This window comes from Triticum urartu, chromosome 3A (assembly GCF_056163025.1).
Source record: "Triticum urartu cultivar PI428250 chromosome 3A, HENAU_Tu73, whole genome shotgun sequence".
Taxonomy (NCBI): Eukaryota; Viridiplantae; Streptophyta; class Magnoliopsida; order Poales; family Poaceae; genus Triticum; species Triticum urartu.
The window spans coordinates 457977905-457989556 of record NC_141875.1 but is presented as its reverse complement, the minus strand read 5'-3'; the positions used below and the strand labels follow the sequence as shown (position 1 = coordinate 457989556).

Here is an 11652-nt window from a genome sequence, read left to right as displayed (position 1 = left end):
TCTTGAACTCCTCAAACCAAGGATCATGACGGGTAAAGGCACCGTCATAGACATTAGAAATCATGTCCTAGATCAGTTTAGCTGAGTACATATGGCATACACGAGTGAACTAATCTTTGGACACTCGGGAGAATATGATGTATTTCGCCTGAGCATCCAATTGTGTGAAACTGCTAATGTCCTCAGCACACGCCTTCTTGCAGAGTTCTGTCAAGCCTTGCTCGATGATAGTTCATGGATCATGATTGGTCTCTTTGAAATGTTTGCACATCATAATCTTCCAGGAGGGATAATCAGTGCCATCGAAGATGGGGCACACAACGGAAACCTTAATTACCCCTGCAGTGGACATAGCTAAAAATCCAGGTGGTTAAACCGAATCACACAGAACAAGGGAGCACCTTGCTCTGATACCAATTGAAAGTGCTAGTTATCCACTAGAGGGGGTGAATAGGCGATTTTTATGAAAGTCTTCAAGACAGACAATGTCTTCAAAAACGCAGAGGCAAAACAATAACTAAATAGGAAACAATGGAGATAAACTACACTAATCATGTTGGTAGAACAACAACACTAGATATAAGATGTGAAGACAAACAACAACTAGGTAGAACGGAACAGTTAAGGAGGAGAGTGTCAAGACAAAGATTTAATCAGAGGTAATGTCTTCACACAATGTCTTCGAATAGAACGAGCATACAAAGTCTTCACAAAACTAAACAGTAAGTAAAGGAGAGAAATGATAGAACCAGTATCTCAGAAAAGAAAAATAATTTTTTACCAGTTCCAGTTGCTGTGATAACTGTACGTCTGGTTAGGGAGGCTGAGATTGAACTCAGAAGACCTAGTCTTCACCTTATTCCCCTTGAGCTAAGATCCACAACTCTCGCCCAATCACTCTGGTAAGTCTTCCAGGTAAACTTACAAACCTTCACAAACCTTCGTTCATCGGCAATCCACAATGACTCTTGGATGCTCAGAACACGACGCCTAACCGACTGGAAGATCACAGTCTTCAAGTGTAACAAGCCTTCGGTTCACGCAGAACAAAAAGGCTTTAGTGATGCTCAATCACTTTTGGGCTCTAAGTGTTTTGGTTTGTGTCCTCGCGAGGATTCCCTCTCAAAGGCTTCGAGGTGGGTTGCTCTCAAACGATAAAAGTCGTGTAGTAACCCGGAGCAGCCACCAATTTATGGAGGGTGACTATTTATAGCTAGGAGGTAACCCGACATGAGATGTGCGAAATGACCCTCGATTAGTGGACAACCGACACATGTCCAATGGTCAGATTTCAAACACACGCCACAGCTTGACTTGGGCTCCAAGTAATGCTGACTCAACCAACTCTGGAAGAGGTTTTCTCTCATTGTCTTCACTTGAAGACATAGGATTTTAGGTTGAGCATCGCATCAGTTTCTGACTTTGTTTACCTCGGCCCCACTTAACTGTGTGGTGGTTCCTATGACTCAGAAAAGAAGAAAATGAAACTACCAAAAGATTAATTCTTCGCGCTCCATTGTCTTCAAGCGAAAGTTTTCGTGTCCCATTATCTTCAACACGAATGTCTTCGTGAACCACCGTTATTTCAATGCCTTCATGCTTTTTAGGGTCATCTTTGATGGGTAAACCGAATCTCTGGGACTTATACATGTGTTCTCTTGTGAATCTCACAAACACATTAGTCCCTCAACCAAGTTTGTCGTCAATACTCCAAAACCAAGATAGGGTGGCACTAGATGCACTTACACTCCCTCTTTCTTTCTCGTGTGCACGGAAGACATCGTGGAGCTCTAGCGACCGACAATACGGTGGGGTGAGGGACCAGGGCGGCGGTCCTTCGGGTGGCACGGCGGTGCAATCGACGACCCGCTCGAGCATCTATGTGCGCGGCGCATCCATGGGAAGAGGAGGCGGTGGTGGCACCATCGGTCAGGTGAGACAACGCCGCTGCAGGCCCTATGACAGCAAGGCGGGCGGCATCCGGCCCTGACAGTGATGCGACTGGCATAAGCTCAGGCGATTGGCTCCCGCTATGGTGGATTGGATTATAGGGGAAGATGGGATGTTTTAATCAAAAAAATTGGGAATGGAAAAACTGTTGGTCCCAAACAAGTTGGGGAAGGATAGAAGTGGAACCCATAAGATCTCGCAACCAACTCATGGTTCTAGCACATGGATAGCAAGCTTCCACGCACCCATGTCCATGGCTAGATCTCTGGTGATACTCTAGTCTTTCAAATCCCTCTTTACGGACCCCTCCCATGTCAAGTTTGGTCTACCCCAACCTCTCTTACATTATTGGTCGTCCGCTATGCACACATGAATTTTTTTAGAATAGGTAAGTTGCTAGAGATGATCTAACTCCGGTGCTCACTGCATGATTATGTGAGAAATTAGGGCTCATAAACCTCTTTTTTGGCATGTGAAGTTTTGCACTGAAGAATGTGCTTGCAATGAGGAGGCTCGTCGATTGGCTAGGATGGTAACAACACTTAGGTGAGTCGTCATGTGTGACTCTTTGATCCTTTAGGGCATCTCCAAGGTGGACCCGCAAACCGCCCACATCCGTACAAACCGGGCTACCTGGACAGCATGATCCATCCAATGCGGGCCTGTATCGGTCCGTGGGGCGGTTCGGACGCGATTTCTCTCGCAAAACGGAGACAAAAGTGGGGGAGCTTTGCGGGAGTCCGGGCACGCGAAACATAGGAATCCGACACCCGGGGCCCACCCAAAACCCTTCCCAGACCCCGCGACTCCATCCTCCCCATTTTCTCTCTTGCCGTCGTCACCGCTCCACCACCCCGGCCACTACGCCACACCCCTACCAGAAATCTACATCTCCGTCACCTCCTACGCTCCAGCAGGGCTCCCTGTCGCTTCTCCTACGTCTCCATTCAACCCCATTTCCTCCGACCAACCCGCCAGGTACCATCCTCTACCATGCCCGACAACTGTTCGATGAATCGCCGGAGCTGAAAACAGTTATCCCTTCTTTTTAGCAATGGATTCCAATTTCGAGTACATATACGAGGAGTATGTTGAGTCGTTCGACGGCTCATCGGACGATGAGGAGTACTCCGGTGAGACGATGATGATGCAGACTATCCTTGAAGACGCGAAGCGTGCGGAGGAGCATGTTCTCAATTTCAAGGGCTCGATCAACGGCCATCGAGTGCTCAACCGCAACAGGGTGCACGGGCATTTGACACTGAAGGCCGACTACTTTGCCCCCGAGGCACTATTCGCCGACAATTTTCGTCGGTGTTTCCGAAAGCGCAAGACTGTCTTCGATCGTTTGTACCATGGCGTCCGGTCCTACGATGACTACTTCATCCTGAAGGACACCGTGGGAATGATTGGCTTCTCTGGCTACCAAAAGTGCACGCCCGCACTTCAGATGATTGCATATGGCATGGCCGCTGATTCATGGGATGATTACCTACAGATGTCTGAGAGCACATGCGGAGATGCCATGATCAAGTTTGCAACTGCCATGGTCGAGGTGTTCGGACCTCAGTACCTGAGAGAACAAACTGTGGCAGACACCGAGAGGCTCCTGGCAATCTCAGAAGCAAGATGGTGGCCATGCTTGCTTGGATCTCTTGACTGCGTGCATTGAAAATGGAAGAACTGCCCGAAGGCTTTATAAGGGCAATATCAAGGACATGTTAAGAAGCCCACCATCATTCTTGAAGCAGTCGCATCACATGATCTTTGGATTTGGCATGTCGGGGTCTCACAATGGCATCAATGTGCTGCAACGATCACCGTTGTTTTGAGGCTGGCTGAAGGAAAAGCTCCTCCTTGCCATTATACTGTCAATGGACATTAGTACAACATGGGCTACTATCTAGTTGACGGTATCTATCCTCCATGGGCTACTTTGTCAGCACCATCTCAAACCCAGTTGGCCAGAAAAAGGCTCAATTTGCCAAAAGGCAAGAAGCGGCTAAAAAGGATGTCGGGAGGGCATTTGAAGTTCTGTAGGCCCACTTTGAAGTTGTTCGTGGACCTGCTAAACAATGCAATCCGGAAATCTTGTGAGAGATGATGAAATGTTGTGTGTTCATGCACAACATGATCGTCGAGGACGAGGATGACGACGTTGCAGCAACTCTGGAATTTGAGAACATGGATGATCCTATCCAACTTTCGGACCAGAATCTGGCCACATTTGAGTAGTTTATTCAAATGCATCAACAAATTCGGTATCGACCAACTCACAAGCAACTAAAAGAACATTTGATTAAGCATCACTGTGCGGTGAAAGGGGACAATACTGTTGGGATGTAATATTTGAACTTTTTAAAATTTGTACTAGTGTTGCATGCGGCTATTTGAACGTCAGTACACTTTGCATGCGGCTACTTGATCATGCGGGCTAGGGAAAAAAACCGGAAGGCCAGATGTATGCGGCTACGTTTGGATGTCGTCCTCCCGCATCCGTCCGCGGACAGGTTGCCGTTGGAGATGCCCTTAGAACACCATTCTTTGTATCCCTCTGAACTTGATTAGATAAAATAAATCATCTAAAGAAATTAGTATCCGGCGCTTATAAGCTCCAAAAATAGGAATTTACCTTAGATAGGCTATAGGTGTCGATGTCGATGACAAAAAACTGAAATAGAGTAGTACTTACTCATCCTAATCATCGAGTTTTGTGTGGCCCACGCATGACTTAGACTCTCTGAAAGCAAGCAAGTGCGTACCAACTAGGCAGAAAATAAACCACGGAACCAACACGGAAGCAAGTGACCAATAACCAACTGAAATCAGTGTGAAAAAAACTGCGCACATCCTAATCAAAGTCTAGAACCGCGGAGTAGCACCATATATTGATACTGGGTGCTATCCCCCGGCTTTACACTAGGACTAAATGCAGTCCACGGCGAACAGAGAACAAAAATACTTGTAGGTCACCAGATCAACGTTCACACGAATTTGCGCCAGCGGTCATAAAATAATCAAGCCCGTAACAGAAGATTGTACCAAAGCCTCCTCTTCTCCGTCTCCGGTGACAATCTATCTCTGCCTCGACGTCGACCTGCCCTCAAGCTCCGGTGTTCATACTGCAGATTATTTTGCAATCTCGCGAAGTGCAGATAACACCAGTTATTGCAGGTTCTTTTTCAGGAGTATATAATTTCTAAGCTACTAGTAACTTTGAAAAATATGCCTTTTTGACGGGACATTACTCTCCAGGTACTCACAGTTTTGACAAAAATGCATAGAGTGGGTTCACTGTTTCAGTTGCCTGGTTGCTCCCCTGTTTCTTCTTTTTCTCCAGGCCAAAAGAGAGAGAGAGAAAGAAACAAGGAAAGATGCTGATTATTGCTTTGCTAAAATGCCCACTAGGGTAAAGATGGTGACACATCGATATGGAAATTAAAGGGCAATGATGACCGAGTACTTTAGAAAATATCAAGCCAGTACGTACTAGCTACTAGGACAAGTCATGCATAGAGATACTGTCAATCAGGCCGACAATACGGAGATAATAAATACTGAAACAACCGTCACCTAACGGACTTTATCAAGCAATTTTCATGGTAAGAATAGTTCAGCACAAACAACATGTGTGTGGCGTTTAGTTTTCTCAAGGGAAATTCAGAAGCACAATAGTTTGCTATATGGTTAAATAACTAAAACAGGATAGAAAATGGTCTTGTGTGAAGAAGATTACGAACGCTAGAGAGAGATATACAAATCGTGCAATCTAAAGCTGCAGCACATATGCATCTTGATTTTACCTGGAATGAAGACGAAAAACTTGTGTGAACCAGATAAGACCCGTGGAAAAACAGAACTCATTGGAGGTCCCATGTGTAGATTTCTCTTATTTGACGGAAGACATTGCTATATTAGTAGTGACCACTGTCTAATTAGTTAGCATTGACTCATCAATTAGCACTTTAATACTAATTTTGGATTATGCAATGTGGATCCATTCAATTTACACATAATCCAAAATAGCCTCCTTCTATGTATTATTTGTAAATAGTAACTGGAACAAAACATAGGGTCGCCCTCTTCACGCCCAATGTTCCATCAGTTGACATCATGCCAACCAACCCAATACCTTAATTATAGCAAAACATTGTGTACACTCTGGACCCGCATGACAACTTTGACTTCTCAGTCTAGTTTTCAATAGTTCAAGTCAGCATCTAAGATAATAGCTCTATGTGCTAATACACATCGCTAATTAAAAAGCAAAGCATTTCGCAAAAAAAAAATGCAAAGCATTTGGAACTTAAAGCTGCCTTACCACTATCTGATCTCACGCACATAAATACCCAAAGAAGAGCTCCCTGTAGAGAAAAATGGCTGCACTGCTCATTCTGGCCCTTCTTTCATCTCTCTCCTTCCACCTTTGCTCTGGTGAGTCGCCATGTGTGGCTCTTGGCTTTGATCCTTTAGAACACCATTCTTTGTATCCATGTGAACTTGATTACATAAAATAAATCATCTAAAGAAATTAGTATCCAGCGCTTAAGCTCCAAAAATAGGAATTTACCCCAGATCAGCTATAGGTGTCGATGTCGATGATAAAATTTCTGAAATAGGGTACTCACTCATTCCAAACACTTTGAGTCTTGTGTGGCCCACGGAACGCATTACTTGGACTATTTCTGAAAGCAAGCAAGTGCACACCAACGACACAGAAAAATAAACCACGGAAGCAAGTGACCAATAACTAACTGACAGCAGTGTGAAAAAAATGCGCACATCCTAATCAAAATCTAAAAACGCAGGGTGCGTCCCTTTCTCAGAGTAGCAGCGTATGTTGATACTGGGTACTGCCCCGGCTTTACACGATGACTAAACACCGAACAGAGAACAAAAATGTAGACAAATACACCAAAGACACGCCAATACTTGTAGGTCAGGTCACTAGGTCAATGTTCACATGAATGTGCACTGGCGGTCATAAATAAATCAAGCCTGTAACGATCCAGGAGACACCCAGAAGATTGTACCAAAACCTCCTCTTCTCTGACTCCGGTGACAATCTGGCTCGACGTCGACCTGCCCTCAAGCTCCGGTGTTTATACTGCAGATTGTTTTGCAATCCCACGAAGTGCAGATAACACCACTTATTGCAGGTTCTTTTTCAGGAGTATATGTTTTCTGAGCTACTACTCCCTCTGATCCAAAATAAGTGCCGTGGTTTTAGTTTGGAGTAGTAACTTTGACAAATATGCATTTTGACAGGAAGGCACTCTTCAGGTAACAATTTTCACAAAAATGCATAGAATGGGTTCACTATTTCAGTTGCCTGGTTGTTCCCCTGTTCCCTTTTTTTTCCACGGCAAAAAAAGAAAAAGAAAAAAAAGAAAACAGGGAGAGATGCTGATTCTTGTTCTGCTAAGATGCCCACTAGGGTAAAGATGGTGACACATCGATGTGGAAATTAAAGGACGATGATGACTGAGTACTTCAGAAAAGATCAAGCTAGTACTACGGAGTACAAGTCATGCGTAGAGATACTGTAAATAACTACTAGTATCTCTGGCATTCTATCCAGCTGCCTAATGAAAACCATGAATCAGGCCGACAATACGAAGATAACAAATACTGAAACAACTGCCACCTAACGGACTTTATCAAACAATGGTAATAAGTAAGAATAGTTCAACACAAACAACATGTGTGTGGCGTTTAGTTTTCTCAAGGGAAACTGAAAAGCACAAAAGTTTGCTATATTATGGTTAAATAACTAAAACAGGGTACAGAATTGGTCTTGTGTGAAGAAGATTATGAACGCCAGAGTTAGATACAAATCGTGCAAAATCTAAAGCTCCAGCACATATGCATCTTGGTTTTACTTGGAATAGAGATGAAAAACTTTTTTTTTGGAACTTATGAAGACAAAAAACTTGTGTGAACCAGATAAGGTCGTTGAAGAAAAAAAAGAACCTCATTGGAGGTCCCATGAGTAGGTAGGTTTTTGATTTGACGAAAGACATTGCTATATTAGTAGTGACCACTGTCTACTTAGTCAGCATTGTCTCACATTCAATTATTAGTTTAATAGTACTAATTTTGGTTTATGCAAGTGTGGGTCCATTAGCCTCTTTGTATGTCTTATTTGTAAATAGTAACTGCCAGTATCCTTCACGCACAATGTTCCATTAGTTGACATCATGCCAACCAACCCAATACCTTAACTATAGCAAAACAATGTGTACACTCTGGACCAGCATGACAAGTTTGTCTTCCCAGTCTAGTTTTCAATAGTTCAAGTCAGGATCTAAGATAATAGGTCTATGTGCTAATGCACATCGTTATCTAGTTAAAAAGAAAAGCATTTGGAACTTAAAGCTGCCTTACCACTCTCTAATCTCTGCACATCCATACCCAAGGCAGAGCTCCCCGGAGAGGAGAAAAATGGCTGCACTGCTCTTTCTAGCCCTTCTTTCATCTCTCTCCTTCCACCTTTGCTCTTGTGCTTCTGCTTCCCCATGGCAGACCATGACCACCGGCTCATATATGAGACCAGAAGACCATGACAGAATCTTTCTCCTCTCACCAGACACCACCTTCTCCTGCGGCTTCCATCCAGTTGGGACAAATGCTTTCACCTTCTCGATCTGGTACACCACCGTGAAAACGGTTGTCTGGACGGCGAATCCCTATTCCGCGGCGAATGGCTACTATTCCCCGGTGAACCTTCACGGCTCCAGAATATCGCTGAACCAGGATGGCAACCTGGTCCTGGCAGATACCAATGGCTCCATGGTATGGGAAAGCAAGACGTCTTCAGGCAAGCACACAATTGTTTCCCTCCTCGACACTGGCAACCTTGTAATCAATGATTCTAGCAATAAAATCGTATGGCAGAGCTTTGATTCACCAACAGACACCTTGCTCCCTTGGCAGAAACTCAAGAAAGACATAAGGTTAGTCTCTGGTTACCATCACCTCTATTTTGACAACGACAATGTCTTGCGCCTGTTGTATGATGGCCCAGATATTACAAGCATCTACTGGCCAAGTCCAGATTATGATGCACAAAAAAATGGACGCAATAGATATAACAGCACCAGGGTCGCATTTCTGGACGACAAGGGTAATTTTGTGTCAAGTGATGGGTTTAAAATAGTGGCTTCAGATTCAGGCCCTGGGATCAAGAGGAGGATTACAATTGATCATGATGGCAATTTTAGAATGTACAGCTTGGACGCGTCAGCAAGGAAATGGGTGGTTACAGGGCAGGCTGTAATACAGATGTGCTATGTGCACGGATTATGCGGCAAGAATGGGCTTTGTGACTACTCAGAAGGCCTTAAATGTAGATGCCCTCCAGAATATGTGATGGTTGATCCAACAGACTGGAACAAGGGATGCAAACCGACATTCACAATTGGTAGCAATCAACCACATGAGAACTTTACATTTGTTAAGCAACCTCATGCAGACTTCTATGGCTTTGATCTGGGCTCTAATCAATCCATCTCATTTGAAGCATGTTGGGACATTTGCCTCAACAGCAGCTCATGTATATCTTTCACATACAAGGGTGGGGATGGTTGGTGTTATACTAAAAACATACTCTACAACGGTCAGGTGTACCCGTACTTCCCAGGAGACAACTACATGAAAGTACCAAAGAGTTTCAATGGTTCAGCATCCTCAATCTCCAAACAAGAAAGCCTAACCTGCAGACCCAGTGGTTCAGAGATTATGATAGGATCAGCAAACATGTATGGAATAAAGAAGGACAACATAAAGTGGATATACTTGTATGTCTTTGGTGCAATACTGGGATTTCTAGAGTTGCTTGTTATTGTGACAGGATGGTGTCTTTTTTTCAGAAAGAGTAACATGCCCAAATCAATGGAGGATGGATACAAGATGATAACAAACCAGTTCAGGCGGTTTACATACAGAGAATTGAGGGAAGCAACTGGAAAGTTCAAAGAAGAGATTGGGAGAGGAGGTGCTGGAATTGTTTACAGAGGAGTACTTGAAGATAAGAAAATAGTTGCAGTAAAGAAACTTACAAATGTCCAACAGGGAGAAGAGGAATTCTGGGCAGAAGTGACTCTAATTGGAAGGATTAATCACATAAATTTGGTCAGGATGATGGGATTCTGCTCAGAAGGGAAAAACAGATTATTAGTATACGAGTATGTGGAGAATGAGTCACTGGACAAGTACCTCTTTGGTGAGAGAAGTACTGAAAGTCTGATCGGTTGGAACCAAAGGTACAAGATTGCCGTGGGTGCAGCAAGGGGTCTTGCTTATCTACATCATGAATGCCTCGAGTGGATCGTCCATTGTGACGTGAAGCCAGAAAACATACTCTTAACTCGAGATTTCGATGCCAAAATAGCAGACTTCGGACTAGCCAAGCTTGCGAAGCGAGACAGCGCTAGCTTCAATTTCACCCATATGAGGGGCACAATGGGCTACATGGCACCAGAATGGGCATTGAATACGCCGATCAATGCGAAGGTCGATGTTTACAGCTACGGAGTTGTGCTTCTGGAGATTGTGACTGGAGCTAGGGTTTCAAGTGGCATAATGGTCGACGGAAGACAAGTGGAGTTTCCAGACTTCATCCAGGAGGCCAAACAGATTCTGGCTACCGAGAGGATCACTGATCTAGTGGATGCCAGATTGAAGGGGAATTTCGATCTAGAGCAGGCAACTGCAATAGTGAGAATAGCTGTTGCATGCCTTGGAGGTAGATGCGAGAGGCCGACGATGGACGAGATTCTGAAGGCTCTCATGTCATATGATGATGAAGACGACCATCCTGCCTATTCGTATTGACATGCAATGCAAACTGATGTAAATATTTGAGCTATGCACACTGTTTGTTAGCTCTGTTGACGTTATAAGCTAATAGGCATAAGTAGATAAGATGCAAAAGGTGAATTGTTGTGTGCATTTATAAGCTAAGAGGCATAAGTAGATAAGATGCAAAAGGCGAATTGTTGTGTGCATTTGCAGGAACCTATTACAGAAATGTGGCAGGTTTATTTTAACGTCGTAAGGTGAGTAGTTTATATTTCACAAACACCATTTTCATGTTTCCAGTCTCGCCACTTTCATCTCTTTAGTCTCCCCAGTTTAACTGCATGAACTTTTTGTTACCACTATGGTGATATCTTCCCCATCGTCACCTGGTCAACTAGTCAAGGGCACCAATGCTACTGCCAGGCACTAACATGAGAATCGACCCATTTCTGCAAACAGACACGAAACTATAATAAGTTTGCTCAAGATAGGCTAAAAGCATTAAGATATGCACAGGCTTGGACCCTAACTAGGAACGAGTACAGCAGTTAAGCATCCAGTACATGGTTGGCGTTGGAATGTTACATATACTTGGCAACACTACCTGCGAAAATGGACGGAATGCTCTGTTCGGTAAAAGGATCGATCGAGCTCTCGAAGCGCTAGGATGTGGTCGGCCTTTCGCCCAAGCCGAATCAGGCGGAGGGAAATGGCCAATGAGGGCGCCGGATCCGCTGCAGCCGCCGGGAACCGCGGAGGGGAGGGCGCCGAGGAGCGGCGGCGCGCGCTGCGGCAAGGGGCTCCAACCTGGGTCTGGCGGCTAGAGAGATACTCGCATCAGGCATGGGCTGAATTTTTTTTTATTTTTTTGAGACATTCAGGCATGGGCTGAATGAAGTC

The 11652-nt window shown here is 44.4% G+C and overlaps 2 protein-coding genes across 2 annotated transcripts; both read left to right on the top strand.

Annotated features, from left to right (window-relative positions):
* The first annotated feature begins 3004 nt into the window (after nt 1-3004).
* Nucleotides 3005-3622, top strand: LOC147980067 (uncharacterized). The gene has a single exon (XM_087515461.1). The coding sequence runs from the start codon at nt 3005-3007 to the stop codon at nt 3620-3622; it is 618 nt and encodes a 205-aa protein (XP_087371587.1).
* A 4772-nt stretch (nt 3623-8394) lies between these two features.
* Nucleotides 8395-11391, top strand: LOC125544353 (putative receptor protein kinase ZmPK1). The gene has a single exon (XM_048708005.2). The coding sequence runs from the start codon at nt 8395-8397 to the stop codon at nt 10783-10785; it is 2391 nt and encodes a 796-aa protein (XP_048563962.1). The 3' UTR covers nt 10786-11391.
* Nucleotides 11392-11652: the final 261 nt, after the last annotated feature.